This window comes from Rhinolophus sinicus, chromosome 18 (genome assembly GCF_057876585.1).
Source record: "Rhinolophus sinicus isolate RSI-liver-muscle chromosome 18, RSI-T2T, whole genome shotgun sequence".
NCBI lineage: Eukaryota > Metazoa > Chordata > Mammalia > Chiroptera > Rhinolophidae > Rhinolophus > Rhinolophus sinicus.
In genome coordinates this window covers 40,801,482-40,825,801 of record NC_142518.1, presented here as the reverse complement: position 1 = coordinate 40,825,801, position 24,320 = coordinate 40,801,482, and the positions used below count along the sequence as shown (strand labels likewise).

At 38.4% G+C, this 24,320-nt stretch overlaps 1 protein-coding gene across 28 annotated transcripts in view; it reads left to right on the top strand.

The window, feature by feature from the left end:
* Nucleotides 1–24,320, top strand: part of HUWE1 (HECT, UBA and WWE domain containing E3 ubiquitin protein ligase 1) — a 161,381-nt gene that overhangs the window by 89,983 nt on the left and 47,078 nt on the right. For 26 of the 28 annotated variants that reach the window (XM_074323887.2, XM_019718916.3, XM_088795037.1 and 23 more), the window contains 13 exons: nucleotides 3,387–3,444; nucleotides 4,426–4,602; nucleotides 8,671–8,916; nucleotides 10,095–10,228; nucleotides 10,973–11,067; nucleotides 13,391–13,582; nucleotides 15,660–15,876; nucleotides 16,279–16,401; nucleotides 17,049–17,286; nucleotides 17,667–17,897; nucleotides 21,700–21,822; nucleotides 22,310–22,405; nucleotides 23,004–23,273. In XM_074323887.2, the coding sequence (XP_074179988.1) occupies nucleotides 3,387–3,444; nucleotides 4,426–4,602; nucleotides 8,671–8,916; nucleotides 10,095–10,228; nucleotides 10,973–11,067; nucleotides 13,391–13,582; nucleotides 15,660–15,876; nucleotides 16,279–16,401; nucleotides 17,049–17,286; nucleotides 17,667–17,897; nucleotides 21,700–21,822; nucleotides 22,310–22,405; nucleotides 23,004–23,273 (2,200 nt within the window). The remainder of the gene's footprint in view (nucleotides 1–3,386; nucleotides 3,445–4,425; nucleotides 4,603–8,670; nucleotides 8,917–10,094; nucleotides 10,229–10,972; nucleotides 11,068–13,390; nucleotides 13,583–15,659; nucleotides 15,877–16,278; nucleotides 16,402–17,048; nucleotides 17,287–17,666; nucleotides 17,898–21,699; nucleotides 21,823–22,309; nucleotides 22,406–23,003; nucleotides 23,274–24,320) is intronic. The other 2 variants (XM_019718912.3, XM_074323885.2) reach the window with 1 other exon arrangement.

Here is a 24,320-nt window from a genome sequence, read left to right as displayed (position 1 = left end):
GAAGAGACAGTAAAAATCTAGACCCACAGCATTAATACTCCACCACAGTGTTAGTCATATGTAGCTTCTAAGCTGCAAAGGACTCTAGTAGTTGATGTTCCACAATATCGATGTTTTTCTATAGTCTGCCTGGTCTGGGTGTTCATCACGGCCTCACATAACGTACCTGATAGTCTCACAAATGTTGGTACATATATGCTTTTCCACTTCTGCCGCCTTCAGAAGCCTATTAGGACTACATGGATTATTAGGACTGGAAGGAAAAGCAAGAGACTCTAAACTCTACCTCCATTTTGAAAGTTACAGTATATTAAAGGGAAAGTTCTTTTATCTCCTTACCCCTGGCAGTTGTTATGGTAGGAGTTGCTATATACTTTCTGCCAATATGGGAAGAGACTTAGAAAAATTTGCAGTGTGTGCCACCCCTCTGCCCGAAAGTCTTGTTCGTACCCACCCCCCGAAACACAAAATTCTTCAGTGGGACTCCTGAACAAATTCTTGTCTCCCATGACCTCGTCTGTTTTCCAATGCTTTAAGTACACATGAGTAAATTTTTTCCAATATTTTCTATTAAGGTATAATTTCTACACAGTAAACTGCACAGATTTTAAGTTTTCTATTTCCCTACCCTAAAATGAGGCAAATATTTATTCCTATCATCATAGAGTAAGTTTACCTATTCTTGAATGTCATATAAATAGAATAAATGGACTTTTATATGTGTAGCATATCTGACATGCTTACTTTCTTGTATCTGGCTTCTGTTGCTCAACATGTTTTTGAGATGTGTTGTTGCATCTACCAGTGGGTTCCTCTTCACTGTTTAGTAGTATTCCAGTGTATGAATATACTACAGTGTTTATCCATTCTCCTGTTGATGGACTTTTTGAGTTTCTATTTTTTTCCAGGCTAAGGCAATTCTTTTATTTTTTTCCAAAATCTACAGCTAATATTTCAAAATGATATTTGTGTTTGATCTTGAGATACATGGTTTTGTGCTAGAGATCTGGAATAAGGAAATGTAGGCACTACAGTCTATGCCACATACATGAAGTTCTGTTCTACATGCAGAGGCATTCATCACAGGTAGTTCTAAGTACTTGCCTTTTGGCCTCTTCTGCCTTCTAAATTGTTTGATCTCAGCAAAACTGATAGTGCCGGAGATGAATATACTTGCCAGTTAGTAACCACGGGTTTTAGTTGGGACCACATAGTTTATTTTGTGGTTGATTCCATTTACTTTGCCTAACTTAACTGCCTATCACGAGCAATTTGAAGGGTACGGGTTATATAAATCCATGTGGTCTTAGGAACTTGAATAGCAGCTGTCTGGACTTTAAAGGCGGTGAATGCAGAGAAGCAGTTGCTCCCTGAATCATGGCCCACTGGGAGGGGTTCTTTCCCAAAGACAGCTGTGTTTCCTCAAGAGCTGGAAGAAAGACCTGGTTTCCCCCTACATCACCCCCCGCCAAGAAACACCACATGAGGTCTGTTGTATTATACACTGCACTATGACAACTGGAATCCTCCTTTACTTCTGATTAAGGGCTTCTGCACCATAAATACACATGTAAAATTGACCAGAGTAAAATTGAGTTTGGAAATGTGTGCATGTTTTGGAGAGGAAGGCAGAGACAGGATGTTTTTAATTTGACAGTTAAGGTAAATTGTTTCATTCATCATAGGTATGCAGTCTTTAATTGTTTCAAAAATACTATGGGTCAAAGTTTCATTTAAGGTTAAGAGTAGAGTGACATTTTTCTTAAAACCAGTTGGTAGAGGGATTTGTACTAGAGAGAATTGATCATTTTTACTATTCGTATATGACCTCCTGAGCCTGGAAGCCAAAGAATGAGGGTAGGGAGAAAAGTGGTTAATGACCAAGTTTGTCCTCTGTTGGTTGTTTTCTCTCTTATTCTCCCCAGCTGTCATTTAGCAAATGAATGAAGTACCTGGGTCCCATTTTGTGCTATTGCCTTGGCTCTTTGCTATTATGTCTGGCTTCTACAAAGGTGTCTCATTGGGCTAGAGCCACACCTGTGCTCCTTAGCTGTAGAGATGGATCTCTGGGTTCTTTCCAAGGAGGTGAAAGCCAGCTCGGATTGATAATGGTGTGAGTGGCAGGGAACGCTGCAAATGTTGCATAGTCAAGGAAAGCTTTGTGATTTTTTTCCCCTGCAATCATTTCACACCTATCTTTGGGTTCTTTATACAAAGCTCTTTCTGAAACTCTCTATTGGGCATGTTCATCCTAGCTCTGGATATTTCATCAGTGGAGCCATTTGTGATGCTTTTCCACTGTCGTTGTCTAGATTTTTCTGCCAAATGTCCCTGTGCCTAGCAAAGCTTTATTCACATTTTCTCTTGCTCAGAGATGAAAATTACTAGATTTTTGCCAACTTTTTTTGCCTTCTCTTTCCCCACTACCTCTCCCTACTTCCATCTCTGCCTTTTCCCCTAAAATCTGTTCCAAGGGCCTATATGCAAAGCACTCCTTTTTTCACTGAAGTTTTATCCCTTCCTAGGGTTTATCTTTGAGGTAGACTTTGTTTCATTTCAGTACACTTGTGGGTTTTTTCCCCTCTGTTTATTTCTTGCAAATGCCAAGATGTAGTCATTGAACTAAAGGCTGCATATTCTGTGGCTATGGCATTATTGCGGCCTTTTCATCTGCAGTACAGCATTGAAGCATCTGAAGCAAAAGCCTGATCACTATTTTTGGATAGTTTAGGAACTGTTGTGACACAAGCACAGATTGTTATAGAAGGAGGCCTTGGGTATTGACTTCATCTTTGACCAACTTTGTTCTGAATGGTTTGTCAGTCTAAGCATGGGATTTTGAGCAAAATTAAATTGCATTTCCTGCTCTTTAACTAAACCTTATACAAGAACATGGTACAATGTTTATGAATTTGTTTCTTGAGCGCCTTTCTTTAAGCAAATGTTTAAGTAGTCTCTTAATTAAACTTGCTTATTTTTAATATTTTCGTATTGATAATGAAACTCCTACGGTAGTTGGCCTAAGGTAGGGTAATTTCTTTTGTGATATTCCTGCTGGATTTGTGAAGGTTGCATTTTTCCTTTTATGATCTCAACCTAGTCAGGCTAGGAAAGCTAGTTGCAGAATTGATTGCAACTCTTATTTTTTCTTATGAGATATATATATATATATATATATATATATATATATATATATATATATATATATATATATATATCGTGCGCACACACACACACACACACACACACATACATACACTAAAGGCTGTTAAGTAGTCTAACTTAGAAAAAGGCCTAGAATTTCATGCTGTGTTCCATTCCTCTCTTTGTTCTCTTGCACTGGTATTTTGAATTTCTGTATAACTCATTCTTTTCTCCCTTAACAGGGTTGTTGGTACCGAGGAACGTATTCCTATTCCCCTCATGGATTACATCCTTAATGTGGTAAGAGTCATGGTGGGGTCAAATGAATAAAGGTGTGTGCTTTTCTGAAAAATACGTGGTTACAAAATAATCCAGTGATTTCTGTGTTTTTATTTTCACTGGAGCCCTTAAAATGTGGAGCAGTGGGGGAAAGCTTTCAAACCTTGTTCTGTGAGACTGGTTTGCCAAAATCTAGCCAACAGTCTCCCTTTTTAGAATATTCCCAAGTTTCTGTTTGTTGTTACCATTCCCCATTGGAATCCAAATAGAAATAGAGTGGGCTTTGTTAAGCCAATCTAGTATTATCTTTGAATGTGTGTAACATTTTTTCTCTTTTTTAAAAAAAATTAGTGTGTTCTTTTTTTTTAACTTCCTGTGTATCTCACAGGAAAAAATGAACAGTTCGACTGTTCCCGTAATTGTTTACATATATGGGGAAGTCCACTTAGCATTTGTTCTAGCCCATTTAGTACTTCTAGGACTTCCCAAGATGGTTTCTCTTGTGCCTGTGTGTTTGTTGCCCACATTTCATGTTTCTATCCTTACAAAATTATTTATTTGGTCCGAATAACTCCTCTAGAGTTTTAGGTTTCATTTGCATAATGAGCACATTTGAGGGAAAGTGTCCAAGCTTGTTTCAGGGGAGAGGCAACACATTATCATAGGAGCACTAAATGAGGAAATTAAGAGATAGACCTGATTCTGACACTAATTCCTGAGCAATTTCTGTGGCCCTGAGCAAATCATTTAACCTCACTGTGCTCTCAAATTGTGTGACATTAGGTGTGGCTGAAAAGGTAGATTGCTAAGAAGTAATTATTCCTTATTTTCTGGATGTTTAGGGTCCATATCATATATCTATCCCTGTTTACCTGAGGTTTTAGGTATTCTAGAAAATACTGATTTTGTGACTACAAGGCTACCCCATCCTTATTTCAAACTGGCCTTTTAATTCCAAGTGTCAGGCTTTAACTTTTTTTTTTTTTAATTTTCATTACCTAGATGAAATTTGTGGAATCTATTCTGAGCAACAATACAACAGATGACCACTGCCAGGAATTTGTGAATCAGAAAGGCCTCTTGCCTTTGGTTACCATTTTGGGGCTTCCCAATCTGCCCATTGACTTTCCCACATCTGCAGCGTGTCAGGCTGTTGCAGGTGTCTGCAAATCCATATTGGTAAGAAGCTTCTGGCTGAATATTTTCATTTCTTTTTAGAAATCAATATTGGAGTACTTACGTGTATGTGTTTTTATTGTTGTCTCCCTTTTCCTTGAACTAAAAAATAATGGTGTAATTTTGTGGTTAATGTACTACTGCAAGTTAATTTTGTAACTAATAGTGTGCCACGTTACTTCTCATTAAAAAGGTGAAGTATTTGTTCTTTGTTCCTGGGTTTAGTATGTAGTTGTAACATTTGAGTTTATTGGATGGGACTATCTCCAAGAAAGCTTTGGAGCCAGGTTTTTTTAGTGTCATCCTTTGTCATGGGTGCTTTTAACACAGTCTGATAGTTGTTTAGCTGGTTTTTCTCCTTTCTCAAACTTGATAGTCGTGTATTTTAAGCATAATTGACCCATAGTTTATTGAACAAATTTTGCCAAAATGGTAAAATACGCATAACTTGATATTTACCACTTTAACCATTTTTGAGTACAGTTCAGTAGTGTTAAGTACATTCACATTGTTCGACTCATCTCCAGAAGTCTTTTCATCTTGGAAAACTGAAATTCTATGCGCGTTAAGCAACAACTCCCCATCTCCCTCTCAGCCCCTGGTAACACCACCACCATTCAGCTCCTGGTAACCACCATTCTACTTTCTGTCTATGAATTTGACTGTTCTAGGTACCTCATGTAAGTGTAACCTTATATTTGTCTTTCTGTGACTGGCTTATTTTGCTTAGCACAATGTCTTTAAGATTCACGCATGTAGTAGCATTTGGCACAATTTCCTTTTTAAGGCTCAGTTTACTCCATTTTGTGTATAAACCACATTTTGTTTATCCATTCATTCATCAACAAACATTTGGGCTTCTTCCACCTCTTGGCTATTATTGTGAATTAATGCTGCTATGAATGTGAGTGTGTGAATATTTCAAGACTGGGTGTGTGTGTGTGTGTGTGTGTGTGTAGAACAACTTAAGATCTACTCTCTTAACAAGTTTGAAGGATATAATACAGTATTATTTAAACTAGAGTCACCATATTGTACGTTTGATCCCCAGAAGCCATTCATCTTATAACTGAAAGTTTGTATCCTTTGGCCAACATCTCCACATTTCCCACCAGCCCCTCGCAAACATCATTCATTCTACTCTCTGATTCTGAGTTTGACCTCTTTAGATCCCTCATATAAGTGAGATCCTCGAGTTCCTGCTTTCAGTTCTTTTGGTTATATACCCAGAAGTAGGATTGCTGGATCATATGGTAGTTCTGTTTTTAATTTTTTGAGGAACCACCATGCTGTTTTCCTTCCATAGCAACTCCACATTTCACATTTCAACCAGCAATGCACAAGGGTTCCAATTTCTCCACATCCTCACCAACACTTGTTACTTTCTGGATTTTTGATAGTAGTCCACTCTGTGAGCGTGAAGTGAAATCTGTGGTTTTGATTTGCATGTCCTTAATGAGTGACATAGAGCATCGGTCATATGCTTATTGGCTATTTGAAAATCTTTGGAGAAATGTCTATTCAGGTCCTTTATCCATTTTTTATTGTGGCTGTTGTTTGTTGTTGAGTTATAGGAGTTCTTTATATATTTTTGGGCGTTAATCCCTTAACAGATAAATAACCTGCAAATATTTTCTCCCATTCCATGGGTTGCCTTTTCACTCTGTTGATAGTTTTGTTTGGTACACAAAAGGTTCTAATTTTGAAAAAGTCTATCGCTTTTTTACTTTCATTGCCTCGTTTTTGGTGTCCTATATAAGAAATCATTGCCAAATCTAATGTGGAGCTCTTACCTACCCTACAGCTTCTTGTAGGCGTTTTTGTACTTTTAGCTCTCACATTTAGGTCTTTGATCTATTGTGAGTTAATTTTTTATATGGTGAAAGTTAAAGTCCAACTTCATTCTTTCACCTGTGGATATTCCATTTTCCCAGCATCATTTGTTGAAAAGAGTCTCCTTTCCCCTATTGCACCCTTGTCAAAAATCATTTGACCATATATGCAAGGGTTTATGAGGGTGCTTTATTTCTGTTGAAAACAAAAAATGGGTCTGGCCCAGTGGCCCCGGTGGTTGGAGCGCCGAGCTTCTAACGCTGAGGTCGCCGGTTTGATTCCCACATGGGCCAGTGAGCTACGTCCTCTATAACTAAGATTGTGGACAACGGCTCTCCCTGGAGGTGGGCTCCTGTGAGCAGCCGGAGGTCTGCACGGGCTGCCGTGTGCTGCCTGGAGTGGCTGGCAGCCATCGTGAGTGGCTGGCATCCGGGGAGAGCTGCTGTGAGCAGCGGATTGGCGACCAACTGCCTCAGCCTGGGGAACGCAAGGCTCGTAATACCAGCATGGGCCAGGGAGCTGTGTCCTACACAACTAGACAGAGAAACAACGGCTTGAACTGGAGTGGGGGTGGGGGGGAAATGCCATTGGGGTTTTTATAGGGATTGCATTAAATCTGTGAAGCTCTCTTAGTAGCTGGGTTGTGTAGTAATAAGTAATTTCTACTAAAAATCACAAATCTGCTTGCTTATGGACTTGGAAAGATCCATAATTATGACATATCTGCATTTAATGTTTCATTTTGCTTTACTCTTTAATTAAATTTATTGGGGTAACAATGGTTAGTAAAATTACATAGGTTTCAAGTATACAATTCTATGATACGTCATGTGTATATCAAATTGTATGCTCACCACCCAGAGTCAGTTCTTATTCCATCACCATATATTTGACCACATTTACCCTCTTCTGCCATCCCCCCTCCGCCATTATCCTCTGTAACCACTAAACTGTTGTCTCTGTCTATGAGTTTTTGTTTGTTTGTCTTGTTACTTTGTTGCTTTCAGTTTTATGTCTCACATATGAGAGAAGTCATGGTTCTTGACTTTTTCTGTCTGACTTACTTCGCTTAGCATAATAATCTCAAGATCCATCCATGTTGTCACAAATGGCAGTATTTCATCTTTTATATGACAGAGTAATATTCCATTTGTTTGTGTGCACGCACGCGCATGTATGTGTGTGTGTGTATATATATATATCTTGAAGGACACTTTGGTTGTTTCCATGTCTTGGCTACTATAAATAATGCAGTGAACATCAGAGTACATACATCTTTATGGATAAATGTTTTCAGATTTTTTGGGTATATACCCAGGAGATGGATTGCTGGGTCATATGGTAATTCTATTCGTAATTTTTTTGAGGAATCTCCACACTGTTTTCTGTAGTGGCTGTTCCAATGTACATTCCCACCAACAGTGTATGAGGGTTCCTTTTTCTCCACAGCCTTTCCAACACTTGTTTTTGTCTTGTTGATGATAGCCATTCTAACAGGTGTGAGGTGATAATCCCATTGTGGTTTTGACCTTTTGGCTAAATCAAGTCTAGTATTTTCCTTTACTCTTTGAGAATATTTAATGGAGTGCTGTTCATAACTAAGAGGAGAAAAAGAGCTGCTCCATCTTTATTCTACCTCTAAGATACTGTGTGAATGTGGGTAGATTTATTTAAAGCCATAGGAAAGGCACTTAACTTCTCATATCTTTGAATGGCAAGTGATAGCGTTTACTCTCAGATTTTTCTGAAGACTCTAAAAGTAATTACAAGTGCTATATAATCCTTGAGTTGTCTCATAAAACAAATTGATTAGCTGATGCCAATCTTAGAATCGTCTCCCTTATTATGGGAAGAAAAAAACATTTATGATAGTGGTTGACTTCCATAGTTTAGAATCTTGCCTAACATTGCTCCCTGTTGAGCAAAATTTGGAATTCATCTTACAGCATGGAGTCCTATCTATAGCAGTATTCTAGTTTGGCCATCACAAACTTTTGAATATGATCGACTTACCATGTTTAAAAGCCTTTCGTTTGAGAGAAGTAATGTGTTGCTTTAAAAGGAGGGGTTGAGGGATGTCGTACCTGCATTTATATTTTGACTCCACTATTTACCAAGTGAGAGGCCATGGCCAAATCTGAAATTTGTGAGACTTGCCTTCCACTTCTATTGTGACTAGTAAAGACTTGATGCATATGAAGTTCCTTATACATTAATGCTTTAATCTTCTTTTTTCAGACACTGTCGCATGAACCCAAAGTCCTCCAAGAGGGTCTCCTCCAGTTGGACTCCATCCTCTCCTCCTTGGAGCCTTTACACCGCCCAATTGAATCCCCTGGGGGCTCAGTGTTGTTGCGAGAACTGGCTTGTGCTGGCAATGTTGCTGATGCTACCCTCTCAGCTCAGGCCACACCTCTGCTGCATGCACTCACTGCTGCCCATGCCTACATCATGATGTTTGTTCATACTTGCAGAGTTGGACAGGTAAGAATTACCTTAGGGGTGGATATTTTGTTTTAAAGCCAATAAAATACCCAGGGCATGTACCTGGCGCATCTTACTGTGCTTATCAGTTCTACCTGGGCTAGCTGCTGAAAGAACAGTTTTAGGGTGTGATTTTATTTGTTTGTTTGTTTGTTTGTTTTTTGGTGGGTGGCTTGGGTTTATGCTTTAAGTTGTTGTCCAGTAGTATTTTTTTTCATTAGAAGTTGGGTGACCATATAATTTATCTCATGAACTGGATCTTCTTGAAAGTGAAAGAGGTTGGTGTAAATAACAAATAGATCTGTAACATCCATGAAGGCCAACTGGGATGTACAGTTAAACTTTTTAGCAGGCATGCATCAATTGGGTGCTCATCTGGCCTGTTACTTCCTAATCTTTCTGCAAATGCATGAAGACCTAATAATAGGATAGTTAGAAGGAAATTTGACCACAGAATGTTTAAGTCAGTGGTAATTAACAGAGATTACTAAAGACTTCCTAAATATCAAACCCTATGGCTTTGAGCTTCCTCTTACGATTCCAGAAAGGTGGTTTCTTTTTGTGTGCTCACAGTTTTACTACCTTTAGTTCTCATTTGATTCAGGTAATCAATTCTAAAGATTAATGGTATAACATTTTAGCGGCCCTGGTTTATGCTGTTGCGCAGGAGTATATTTATTGAATCAAATCAAATGAAAAACATAGTTATAAACTATTTAGAAAATAATTAGACTAACAAAACTTAGGGACTTGCTTGTTTTTATGACTTTATTAAATAAAATCAAAATAAAATGAAATGTTTAATTCAAGGAATTAAATCCAAATATTTGTTAAAATAAGAGGAAAACAGCACGCCCCCACACTTAAAAAAATAGAAAGCTGTCAGTGAATCTATAAAATTTTCTTTGATTTAGAAAAACAGAGTTGGCTATGACTCCTGTCTTTTCATTTTACAAAAAGCAATGAGAACAAATGTTAGAGAGATTATAAATATTGTAAGAGAGTACCTTGTGAAACTGGGATCTTAAATGTGGAAATTTTGATGAAATAGACAGCTGTGAGAATAACAAAGAAGGAAAAATAGAATTCCATATCCTTCTGAAATAGCTAGAAGTTGATTTTGAATATAATTGTTCAGAGGGCACCCCAAAGATCACCTTCTTTTTACTTTGTTGCAGAGTGAAATTCGTTCCATCTCTGTAAACCAGTGGGGCTCCCAGTTGGGTCTGAGTGTTCTGAGCAAACTGAGCCAGCTATACTGTTCCCTGGTGTGGGAAAGCACTGTCCTCCTCTCCCTGTGTACCCCAAACAGGTAAGGGAATGGTCATCTCTTTTGTTATCTCTATTGTCTTTCATAATAGAAACTAAGCTCAGTGAGCCTGGAGTATAGCTTTAGTCCAGGATGGAAGGTTATAGTCAAGAGTTCCGAGGCTCCCTTGTCTGTCCTGTCCATTCCAGTTGCTATAACAAAATACCACAGACTGGGCCCTTACAAACAGCAGAAATTTGTTGCTCACAGTTCTGGAGGCTGGAAGTCTGAGATGGTGCCAGCATGGCTGGGTGAGGACCCTCTTGCAGGTCGCACACTTCTTGTTATATCCTCACGTGGCAGAAGGGACTAAAGATAGGAGTCCCATTTGTGAGGGTTCCGCTCTCATGACTTAAGCACTTCCCAAAGGCCTTTCCTACTAATACCATCACATTGGACATTAGGATTTCAACAGTGAATTTCGAGGGGGCACAAACATTCGATCCATAGCATTGTCCTTCCCACTTAACCAACCTAGGGGCTTGCTTACAAAAAGTGTCATCCTGCACATCTTTGACATCCCAATTCTGGTATGTCAACATGGTAGGTGTTTCAAATTTGGTCCTGTTGTTAGATCTCAAAAGTTGAGTTAGAAACCTTGTTGAGTGCTACCTCAGGAACTCGATCACTGCAGATGTTTTATTAGGTTTACTTATCTGCTATGGGAGAGGGTAGTGTCAGCCAAGCAGATTAGAGACCAACCAAGCACAACATAGGAGATGAGCTCACTGTTTTCTCTTGTTGCAGCCTACCATCTGGATGTGAATTTGGCCAGGCAGATATGCAGAAGCTGGTTCCAAAGGATGAGAAGGCAGGTACGACCCAGGGCGGAAAAAGATCAGGTAACTCCAAGAAACTAAAATCTTAGTCATTCTCTTAAATTCTCTCTGTCTTTATAGGTCTGTTGTGAAAGTTTGGTTAGCTCTGTCATCTGTAGTCCTCAATTTTTTTCCTTTCATTGATTTTTAATTATTTTAAAAATAAACTTTTTACTCATTGTTTTCTATAAAAATATGTACACACAACCGTAAAAATTAGAAGATGTAGTAGAAAAAAGAATCTCCCATATTCGTACCACAAAACAATACTTTGGAAGTGTCTGCCTAATTTTTTTCCCTGAGGATATATTTTATTAACATGGTTCTAATTATCTTAGGAACATTATTTCATAGATCTCTTTTCACTTTGTCATGTAAAGGTACCATGAATTAATCATTCCCTGTTAAGTTCCTGATGTACTATTTTGAAAAACAAACATCTTTATATGTAGTTTTATGCTAGTGTAAGATCGATTCCTAGAAATTACTGTATCAAACGGTATGATGGGACATTAATTTTTTTTGTATGTTTATTTTTCAGAAGCTTAATTTCATAGGTTAAAAATGGTAAATGATTGTTTTAAAGTGACTGGAACACTTTAGAACCACTGTCCAGTATGTAGCCTTGTGTGACTGCTGAATATTTTAATGTGGCTAGTACAACTACGTAAAAAACAAGTTTTTTTCTTCCTCCTTTATTCTCCTCCTTCCCTCCTCCCTCCTTCCCTTTCTTGTTCTGTCTTGCCCTCTCTTTTTCTTTCTTTCCTCTTGTTAAGGGGAAAGTGTTATGGCTTGAAATGTGCCTCTCCCCCCCCCCCCAGCACTTCAGAATATGACCTTATTTGGAAAGAGCTGTTGCAAATATAGTTAAGATGAGGTCATAGGTTGGGTGGAGTGAACTGAGTTTTTAATTTTTATTAATTTAAATATAACAGCTGTTACCCTGTTCAGTTGTTCGAAGACTTTTAAGTATGCTTGGAACAACTTGGGTATGTGCATCTTTTTGTTTCCAACTAAATTATATGAAATGTAAACAGATCATTTATTTTAATGAAAATTTAATGTCTTGATTGAGATGTGGTATAAAGTATAAAATAGATACCTGTTTTTTAATACTTAGTATAAAAATGTAAAATCTTAGTTTTTATATTTGATTATATGTTGAAAGAAAAAATGTTATATTGGGTTAAGCATTATATTAAAAATTGTAGCTGTTTCTTTTCACTTTTTAATGTGGCTACTAGAAAATTTAAAATATTGTGACTCACATCATATTTGTATTGGACAGTGCTGTTTTAGAAAATAGATTTTATATTATAGCACAAAAGTTCCAAATTTCAGTAGGCAGAAATTATACACAATTTTCTGACCCTAATGCAACAAACCTAAAATTAGTAAAAGCAACTTTGTAGAAAGTTTTTTCTTCTGTTATTGTACATCAGGAAGGAAATACATTTGATAAACTGTTAAAACAATGAAGATAATTCCATGTATAAAAACTTAACAGATAATGTTTAAAAATTATACTGAAATTATTAAAGACAGGAAGTAATAAAGCAGACATAACTTGTGAAACAACAAATAAAGACTTATCTGACAGCTAGTGTGGGAGAGGGAACAGAATTAATAAAACATATACACACCTGTGGCAAGGTTTTGGAGAAAATGTACCATATCCAAAAAATTAGAATCTCAAATTTAGTCAAAATATACCAAATTTAAGTCAAAGAAAGAGTAAAATAATTTATTTTTCCCCAGCAATGTCTTTCACACATTTAAGAAAGATGACTCCGTTTTCACAGTTTTTCCAGAAAATTTGGTGATGTGTTTTAGAAGTTTGCCTAAAGCCAATTTTTAAATGTAAGAGTGTGCGCGCACGAACACACACACACATTCATATACAAAAATCTTAAATGCTGCAAGCTAGGAAATATTTTTCCACAGTGGTAATCTATGATGTCCAATGTGAGTTTATTAACGAACTATAAAATTCTAGCAGTGCATACTCCTGACAGCTTGGGGGCACCATGCACATAGTAGTCTATATGACTGGTACCCCTCACATCATGCAGTACCTATAATCTTCCAAAGTAGTCCTGGGTTAAGACTATTCATAAGCTCTCATTGGAAGATGTCAGTATTAGCTAAAAGCAGCTCTAAGGAGAGAAGCATATCAGTGGAGTTTTGGATTTTTTTGTTTTTTTTCTCTTCAGATTTAGGAAGTGATGGACATTTATTTAAAGAAGAGCAAGCACCATAGGTTGCTCTTTCTTGGGACTCTTCAGAACAGTGAACCAGGTAAATGCTGGCTCAACATGGTCTTATTGGTCCCCTCTTATGTTTATAGATGGGGAACAGGATGCAGCAGCTGGAAGTATGGATGCTTCTACCCAAGGCTTATTGGAAGGCATTGGGCTTGATGGTGACACATTGGCTCCTATGGAGACAGATGAACCTACTGCTTCAGACTCTAAGGGCAAATCTAAAATCACACCTGCCATGGCTGCCAGAATCAAGCAAATCAAGCCTTTATTGTCAGGTGGGTGATTCTCTTTACTTTCTTTTCTGACTTTTAGAGCTTTAACCAGAGCTTAAACAAATTGAGTTGGTAAGACTGTTATTTCCTCTAAGGAAGTTTTAAACTTTGGTGGGGCATTTTTAGGTGTACTTCATTGAGTGTCTACTAAGTGACAGGCTCTGTGCTGTTAGGGCTATAGAGGTAAGAGAATCACTTCCTGAAAGCCATCTGCCTCTCCTTATCTTTAATTCCTTACTTCTTGTTCATTCTTCACCTACTGCAAATGCCTTCTGCTTCTACCATGTCTTACCAAGGTACTTATAACCTTCTTGTTGCCTAAGTTCATTGGATACTTTCCAGTCCCTTTGTCACTTCTCTGCAGCATGTTAGTTGACTCACCACCTCCTTCTTAAAATGCTCTTTTCTTGGCTTTTGTGGTATTGAGCTCTCCTGCTTTCCAGGTACCTGTCTGGCTACTCCACCCACTTTCCTCTTCTCCTCTCTGTCCCTTAAACATAGCCATCAAGTGACATGGTTGATTTGTGCTTTTAAAAAGTCATTTTGGCAGCTCTGTAGAGATTACATTAACATGACACAAGACCACATTAAAGCCACACACTAGTCTGTCTTTGCCATCTTTTACCACCTAATGTAATATCAATGTTTGGGGTATCGATTTCGTATGTCTCTCAACATTTGCCACTTTCTGCCACCTTAATGTAGAGGAATGTGAATACATAACTCCTTGGCATCTGGAGCTCTGCCCAAAAGCAAGCAGAAAATGGCGTGTGGTGTTTTCCATTTGTTACCTTAAACCCCCCTTGAATTTTACACTTGTTCTAATTTGTTTAATGCTGCTCCTTTTGTTTTAATTTGAAAGTCTACCAGCACTACGAATTGAAGGAAAACTGACCATCCAAGAAGATTACTCCTGTTTAGCTCCCCTTTCTTTCTTTGTTAGACCCCTTAGACTACAATGGCTTGGAACATTATGGGGTTTTTGTGTGGGTCCAGCCCCTGCTTTTGATGTCTATTTCTCTGTGGCTACTGGCCTTTTATTTTCCTCTCTTACCCTTGCTGACTACATTTGAGCCACTTTGCTGTCTGTTCATTAGAAGGCGGTGATGAAAAAGCTCAAATTTATTGTTTGGATGCATTAGGTTTTCAGAGTCTGGACATACATAGAGGTTTCTAGCCAGCCAGTGCAACTATCAAGTACACAAAATATTTTAAGAAAAGCAAGCTAATACCCAAATATATTGTGTTTAGACATATTTTCTTTCCATTTTTCTACACTTTTACATGTTCATATTTGGATTCTGCTTTTTTTTTTTTTAATGTAAGGGTGTTTTCCCAGGATCCATCAGCTCCAAGTCAAGTAGTTGTTTCAATCTAGTGGAGGGGGCAGCTCACAGTGGCCCATGTGGGGATCAAACCAGCAACCTTGTTCTTAAACGTACTGCGTTCTATAATGGAGCTATCCGGCTGCCCCTGGAGTCTGCTTTTTTGCTTCAATATATACCAAAAAGCAGCCTACAAAAAATGAAAATTTGAAATACTTATAATCTACCTAACACCTTAAGAAAGTCACTTAAAAATTGTATGATTTTCCTAGCAATATTTTTTCCTTTGGCGACTATGTATGTAATGTGATCAGACAATATACAATATATATGATTTTTCTGGTCTAAGTCATTAACGTTTTTGCAATTTTTAAAGTCCTCTATAGGCATTTTAAGTGACTTCATAATCCAATAAATCATTTACTTAACTAGTTCTTATTACTATATTGCTGTCTGCTAAGGTGGTTTCAGTTTATACTTCTTCTAGCAGTGTGAATGCTTACCTTGTTTGTCTTTCAACATTTGTTATGTGTTGAATGCCAAGATATTTCTCTCTCCTGCCTTTGAAAGAGGCATTGATTCCCTGTGGAACTTCCTTTTTGGACTCTCATATGTAGAGACAAGTCCAAGTGTTTCCTAGGTATTGTGTGGGAGGAAGTGGTCAGTCATAAAAATGTATTAATGGTAATGTGTCTGTTATTAATGAAACTAATTCTGAGAATACTGTCAGCCTTATTCTGACTTTTGGATTCCAGCCTCTTCCAGATTAGGCCGAGCACTTGCTGAGCTATTTGGACTCCTTGTTAAACTTTGTGTGGGGTCTCCTGTCCGCCAGAGAAGGAGCCATCATGCTGCCAGCACTACCACAGCGCCGACACCTGCTGCTCGATCCACAGCCTCAGCCCTTACTAAGCTCCTCACAAAGGGCTTGTCTTGGCAGCCTCCACCATATACACCTACTCCCCGCTTCAGGTGAGATTCCGCTTAAGGTACAGAATCGAATTGGTTTCTTCTCTACTTCAATGGAGAATGAGCCACTGAATTAGAGGCCTTGGTGGTCCCTTGTTTACTGTAGATTTGTACCCCAATAACAGTTTAAGGTACTTGTTTTGGTTCTACTTAGTCTAGAACATAGATTTTAAAATCATTTATAATCCAACTGCATTTCAATAACCTTGTATTTTTTAGTAGGTGGGAGCCACTTAGAAACCTTAGAAATTTCAGTAACCAGACTAGTGACCCACCTGCATTCCAGTCAGTCTGTCAGTCAGTTCGGTGCAATCTTAAATTTTGCTCTGGGCTTCTACGTGAATTTGCCATTACTTCAGTGTCGGTCTCAGAGAATGTTAACTTTTTGCTTTTTCCCTCTTTCAGGCTGACATTCTTCATCTGTTCAGTTGGTTTTACATCCCCAATGCTGTTTGATGAGAGGAAATATCCCTACCACCTCATGCTGCAGAAATTTCTCTGCTCTGGAGGCCACAATGCTCTTTTTGAGTAAGGATCGAGTTGTTTGCTGAAAAGCATTTCGTGGAGTTTGGGTTTTTCTGTGTGCTTCAGCAGCCCACAACTTTCTAATACACCTGTGCTGTGAATACGTAGACACCCATTGGGATACCCTGTTATGTTCCAAGAACTAGCCATATTTGTCTCCATCTGCCTTGGAGCGTGGGATTCAGCCTGTCTTAGAGGTGTTTGTAAGGGTCTCTTTTCCTCATTTGGTTTCCAGTACCTGATACATACTTTTCTAATAGACTTGTCCTTTTCTATTGTTTCTCTGAATATGATAATTTTTCTACTTCTCTTGGTTAAAATTTTAAAGTAAGTTTCACTTTTTTGTTTGTTTTTGCTTTAAAAATTAATGCTAGAAGAAATCATTTTGCAATGTATATATGTATCAAATCATCACATTGTACACCTTAAACTTACATATGTTATGTGCCAATAATATCTTAATAAAGCTAGAATAAAGACAAAAAAAGGTAAAGCTAATAAATGTTGAACAGATTGGAAACAGTAGCTCCAAGAGGATGGACATCTACTTCCAACGTAGACTGGGAACCTATTGACTGTCCTTTCTACCACTACCACCCCATCTAAAATACCAATATTCTGTCTCCATACTTTCTCTTATTTGAATTCAGAACTTTCAATTGGGCTCTGTCCATGGGAGGCAAAGTTCCTGTTGCTGAGGGATTAGAACATTCAGACTTACCTGATGGCACAGGAGAATTCCTAGATGCCTGGCTTATGCTGGTGGAGAAGATGGTGAATCCCACCACGGTGCTTGAATCTCCACATTCACTGCCTGCCAAATTGCCCGGAGGTGTCCAGAACTTTCCACAATTCAGTGCCCTCCGCTTCCTTGTGGTAACTCAGAAAGTGAGTATTCAGCATTCTAAAACCAAAAGGAATTTCTCGTGCTGACTAGGTAGCTCCCACTGTGTTTTGTCCTTAATAAAATAACTTGATCATTAGTTCCGATTCCCAGATAAGGCTGCATTACAGAGGGGGATAGAAACCATTTGAGAATTTTCTGTGGTGTAAACATTTGAACTGTAAGCTTCAGATTGGTAACTTCCAGGTTGGGTTAAATGCCCCCCCTCTGTGCTTCCTTAAGCCCCTTCAGGACTGACCTAGGATTTTGTTGTTGGCACAGACTGATTGTGGAAGGACCATTCCATAGGTCTTTGACTTAATTCCTCCCAGGGCTTCGAATTGAAACAAAATGATTTTCATACAGCTTTTCAAATAACTTACAGGCAGCTTTTACTTGCATCAAAAACCTGTGGAACCGGAAACCCCTGAAAGTGTATGGCGGTCGAATGGCTGAGTCCATGCTGGCCATCCTGTGCCACATCCTCCGAGGAGAACCTGTGATTCGAGAGAGACTGAGTAAAGAGAAGGAGGGGTCTCGAGGAGAAGAGGATACAGGGCAAGAAGAAGGTGGCTCCCGCAGAGAGCCTCAAGTCAACCAGCAACAACTGCAACAGGTAGGATGGTGGCCGGATAGTCCAGGGCCCAGATTTTGCCACCGGATAGAGTGTGACACTTGTGGATTTTTAAGTTTACATGCCACTGGGTTCCTGGTCCTGTCAGCCAGGAAAAAAGTTTAAATTTGCTCTTTCTCTAAGGGTTTATTTTTTGCTCTTTCTCTAAGGGTTTTTTTTTTTTTTCTCCTGAGAAAGCTGGAATGTAGTTCCAATGATTCCAACGGGTAAAAGATTTGTGTTCTCCCCAAGCTTGTTGTTTATTATTAGAACTCTTTTAAGTATTTTTAGTAAGCTGCAGCTACATGTTCTTGGAGGCAAATCGTCCTCAGCTTCTTTCTGATTAATCTATGAAGGGCAGGGATGTCATGACCCAAATTTATTCTCCAACAAGAACTATCTGAAACCGTACTTAACCTGCAAACTTTTTCCCCACATTTTGAAAATTGGAAGCTAGGAGCAGTGGTGGTTGGGAGGTGGGGAAGCACTTACGAACCTGAGATTTCAATCTCAAAAGAGCCTTTAGCATATTCTTCCAGGAATTTGTGTGTTTCTATGTGTGTTCTCTTTGTCTAGAGTCCTGTTCGAATATTTCTTCTATATATACACGTCACATTTTTTATCATAACAGTAATAAATGCTCCCTTTAAGACAATTTGGAAGTACAGCAAAATATTTTTTAAAAGGCATTCATAATGTAACTACACAAGATAACAATTATGCCCTTTTTTTATCCCTTAGTTCTATGACTAATTTTTACATAATTAACATCATATCATATGTAGAATTGTACTGCTGTCATTAAGAAAATGGGTTGTTTTAACATCTTAGTCACTCTTTTATTACCGGATCTTAATTTTCTTACTTGATGTTGTAAAGCTGTAGTGTATAGTTTCTCTTTGTATAAATTTGTATGTCTTTTCTTAAAGAATGGAATTGAGAACCACCTGTACTATCCTGTAGCTCTAATGTTTGAATGCTGTGAAAGCACCAAATACAAAGGTCCATTCATGTTACCTAAATGTCTTACCTTATAAATGTTCTCGGTTCATGTGAAGTTAAGAAAATTTGTTTCCATCTTGAAAGGGTTCCTTTCTTGTTTTTTTAGTTAAATTTATTGGGGTGACAATGGTTAGTAAAATTACATATGTTTCAAGTGTACAATTCTGTATTACATCATGTATATATCACATAGTGTGCTCACCACCCAGAGTCAGTTCTCCTTTTTCTCACCATATGTTTGATCCCCTTTACCCTTTTCTACCATCCCTCCGTACCCTCTAATAACCACTAAACTGTTGTCTGTGTCTATGAGATTTTGTTTGTCTTGTTCCTTAGTTGCTTTCAGTTTTATATCCTACATACAAGTGAAGTCATGTGGTTCTCGACTTTTTCTGTCTGACTTATTTCACTTAGCATAATAACCTCAAGATCCATTCATGTTGTCACAAATGGCAGTATTTCATCTTTTCTTATGGCTGAGTAATATTCTAGTATGTATACATACCACATCTTTTTATCCAGTAATCTGTCGAAGGACACCTTGGTTGTTTCCATGTCTTAGCCACCGTAAATAATATTGCAGTGAACATCGGAGTACATATATCTTTGTGGATAAATGTTTTCAGATTTTTTGTTGTTTACCCACGAGACTGATTGCTGGGTCATATGTTAATTCTATTCTTAAATTTTTGAGGAAGCTCCATACTGTTTTCCATAGCAGCTGTACCAATTTACATTCCTACCAACAGTGTACGAACAGGGTTCCTTTTTCTCCACAGCCTCTCCAACACGTGTTATTTGTGGTGTTGATGATAGCCATTCTAACAGATTTGAGGTGATATGTCAGTGTGGTTTTGATTTGCATTTCCCTAATAGCTAGTGAAGATGAGCATTTTTCATATATCTGTTGATCATTTTGTAGGTGTTCTTGAGAGAAATGTCTGTAAATGTCCTCTGCCCATTTTTTTTTATTGGGGTGACAATTGTTAGTAAAGTTACATAGATTTCAGGTGTACAATTCTGTATTACATCATCTATAAATCCCATTGTGTGTTCACCACCCAGAGTCAGTTCTCCTTCCGTCACCATATATTTGATCCCCCCTTACCCTCATCTCCCACCCCACACCCCCTTACCCTCTGGTAACCACTAAACTATTGTTTGTGTCTATGTGTTTTTGTTTCTCATTTGTTTGTCTTGTTCTTTTGTTGTTTTTGGTTTATATACCACATATCAGTGAAGTCGTATGGTTCTCTGCTTTTTCTGTCTGACTTATTTCGCTCAGCATTACACTCTCAAGATCCATCCATGTTGTTGCAAATGTTCCTATATCATCTTTCCTTACCGCCGAATGGAATTCCATTGTGTACATATACCACAACTTCTTTATCCATTCATCTATTAAAGGACATTTTGGTTGTTTCCATGTCTTGCCCACCGTAAACAAAGCTGCAATGAACATTGGAGCGCACGTGTCTTTATCTATAAATGTTGTCAGATTTCTTGGGTGGATACCCAGGAGAGGGATTGCTGGGTCATATGGTAATTCTATTCATAATTGTTTTGAGGAACCTCCACACTGCCTTCCATAGAGGTTGCACCAGTCTGCATTCCCACCAACAGTGTATGAAGGTTCCTTTTTCTCCACAGTCTATCCAACACTTGTTACTATTTGTCTTGTTGATGACAGCCATTCTAACTGGGGTGAGGTGATATCTCATTGTGGTTTTTATTTGCATTTCTCTGATGATTAGTGATGTTGAGCATTTTTTCTTATGTCTATTTGCCATTTGTATGTCCTCTTTGGAGAAATGTCTCTTCAGGTCCTCTGCCCATTTTTCAATTGGGTTGTTTGTTTTTTTGTTGTTGAGTTTCATGAGTTCCTTGTATATTTTGGATATTAGCCCCTTATCGGAGGCACTGTTTGCAAAAACCTTCTCCCATTCAGTTGGTTGCCTCTTGATTTTGTCGATGGTTTCTTTTACTGTGCAGAAGCTTTTAAGTTTCATGTAGTCCCATTCGTTTATTTTAGCTTTTACTTCTGTTGCCTTTGGAGTCAAATTCATAAAATGCTCTTTGAACCCATGGTCCATAAGTTTAGTACCTATGTTTTCTTCTATGCATTTTATTGTGTCTCCTCTGCCTTTTTGTTTTTTTCATCTGCCTATTTTTTAATTGGACTGTTTGTCTTTTTGTTACTGAGTTGTATGAGTTCCTTATATAGTATTAGCCCCTTATAAGAGGCATTGTTTGCAAATATCTTCTCCCATTCATTTGGTTGCCTCTTTGTTTTGTTGGTGGTTTCTTTTGCTGTGCAGAAGCTTTTTAGTTTGATATAGTCTTTTCATTTATTTTAGCTTTTACTCTTCCTTTGCCTTTGAGGTCAAGCTCATAAAATCCTCTGTGAACCCAAGGTCCATAAGTTTAGTACCTATGTTTCTTCTATGCAGTTTATTGACAAATTGTGTTTCTTTTTCTGAAATTTCATTGTTAGTATATAGGAATGCAGTGAATTTTTGTGCATTGATTTTGTAGCCAGCAACTTCACTGCATTCGTTTATTGTTTCTAATAGCTTTCTGGTGGAGTCTTTAGGGTTTTCTATATAAAGAATCATGTCGCCTGCAAAAAGTGACAATTTAACTTCTTCTTTCCCAATTCGGATGCCTTTTATTTCTTTCTCTTGCCTGACTGCTCTGGCTAGGACTTCCAATACTGTGTTGAATAACAATGGCCCTTTCTTTTTGAAATGCATTTGGATTTCTTTTTTTACCGTGGTTCTGAGATCCTGCATTCTTTTTGTAGCTCATGGACATGGGCTTCACAAGGGAACATGCCATGGAGGCTCTACTGAACACCAGCACCATGGAGCAGGCCACAGAGTACCTTCTAACCCACCCGCCCCCGATCATGGGAGGAGTTGTTCGGGTGAGTTTGCTCAGGAACTCGAATCTTCCAGGACATTGGTTTGGTTACTGATGTGCTTTTCTCCTCTCCCGTATCAGTCGCTCATCTCCCCTTCTATAAACTACCACTCATTTTCAGATTTCTCCATGCCAATATTTTCTTTTCATGGTAACTCTCCTAATTCTAGAATGTAGTGAGCAGAAGCTTCCTATCTCCCCACCATGCACATTACTGTGCTTGGTTTGCAGAAGAACTCTTCAGAAAACAATGTAAAAGGCTCTCTTTTCTGAGATGCGGAATAGGTGGTCACATTGAAGTCCCCTTCCTATACTTAATTTCATTGTGATTTTCCCTTTCTATTCTTTTAGCGACCAGGTAAGCATACTTAGTTTAACTCTAGAGAACAGAGTTCGGAGCCCCTTTTTTTCTCAAAAGCTTGTGCACAGGGTGTCTGATTCCTTAAGTTGGGGTGTGTATAGTTGCTGGACTTTCTCTTGTTGCTCTGTAGGATCTGAGTATGTCTGAAGAGGACCAGATGATGAGAGCAATTGCCATGTCTCTGGGACAGGATATCCCAATGGATCAAAGGGCAGAGTCACCTGAGGTAACTATAATACGAGGCATCCCAAAGGGTCTGACATGTTAATCTTAGTGTTTCAGTGAACATTCTGCTACTATTGCAGAGTAATTGGTGGAATTGAAGTCTAAAGAAAGCCACGGGAGTATTCATGTATCCCAACCTTGCCATCACTGATCTACACTGTATTGACCTAAAGCTTTAAGTGGGGACGATGATGCATTGATTTTTATTGTGAAGTAAGAGACCCCAAATGTACTTGGTAGTGCCCACTAGGCCAAACTTGGCTGTCTGCTTTTAGGTAACAATTGCTTCTGTTTACTATACTGGCAGAGAATGCAGGACAGTGTCTACACATGATTTTGTAGGAGGTAGTGTAGGGTGGTGTGAATAACTTGGCAATGCTTCAGGGGTGGAGGTGTCCTTCCCCTCTGCTTTCCTTATTTTGCCTTAGCCTGTGTGGCTGCCCTCATACTTGTTGCCACACGCTAATAAACATATCACCTGCTTGGAGAAGAAGGTAGAGGGTACTCGTGTGGTAGGGCAAATACGTTTTTAGAGTATTCTTCGTCTTTTCTCCCCTCAAGTCTCCCATATACTGTCACTTTTCCTTCCCTGGCTCCAGGAAGTTGCTTGCCGGAAGGAGGAGGAGGAACGGAAAGCTCGGGAAAAGCAGGAAGAGGAAGAGGCTAAATGTCTAGAGAAGTTCCAGGATGCTGATCCATTGGAGCAAGATGAACTCCACACATTCACAGATACCATGTTGCCGGGTTGCTTCCACCTTCTGGATGAGTTGCCAGACACGGTGTACCGGGTGTGTGATCTGATCATGACAGCAATAAAGCGGAATGGAGCGGACTATCGAGACATGATTCTGAAGCAAGTGGTCAATCAGGTATGCTCTCCGGGGGCCAAAAGAGGAGTATGTAAAGGGCTTTTCCTGCCATCTATCAAAACTTGATTTCAAAAAATAGTATTTTTAATTTCACCCAATATGGATGTATTCTCTATTTGAATTCTTTAGATCTGGGTCTTTCTTGAGTGTTCCTGCAAAGAGTAGATTAACTACTTCACAAATAACGTCTTTGAAAGAAAAACAAAGCCCTCTTTTTCTAGGCATTTCTTCTTAGATACACCTTAAATATCTAAAATGTGTCTTACTTACTCTTGAGCCAAGTTTGGCCCCCTGGATTAACAGTGAATAAATGTTTTTCCTCCCCTCCTGTGCAACAATGACTTTGACAAATGAGTCCCCATCCTGATGAATAGTTGAAGTAGGATGAGAAATAAATTACCCTGAATCCCCACACAAAGCAGTTATACTTTGGTTGTATTTCCTTTACTATTTTTCTTTTACTCTTTATGTATTTAAATCATTGAATCTTGTTTTATTTTTAAAGTCAAGAAGCAGAGTAAGAAAAGTGATGTGTGTAATCATAACTTTAGTGTATGGATGCATCACAGAAGTGGGGGGGAAAAAAAGATAAACCTTTTTTCCACAAGATACGATCAAGGTTTAGTTATCTTTAATGTATATTAAGAGCTTGTAGAAATGATTTTAAGAAAACCAGAACCTTAGTAAAAAAGGCAATTATGTGAACTTCATTACAAGAAATTTAACACGCGAACTAAAACAAGTCCAAGATTTCTAACATTCTGATTTTTTGTTTCTAATGATAATTCTGGGGCAGAATGTAGTGAAAGATTGCTCATGGAAGTGTAAGTTGGTAGAATCTTTGCGGGGTTGACTGTGCACCAGAATTTTTTTTAAAATATTCATTTCTTTTAACTTAGAATTAAGAGTTCTTGTAATCTAACCTAAGGAAATAAACTTTTAGAGATGCTCCTGTAGTAGCCTACATCTTTTAATCCCAAAAGTAAATGTTATTATTTACCCACCCTCTTTTGGCAAGTGTGTTGAGGGTGGATCAGGTATTTTACA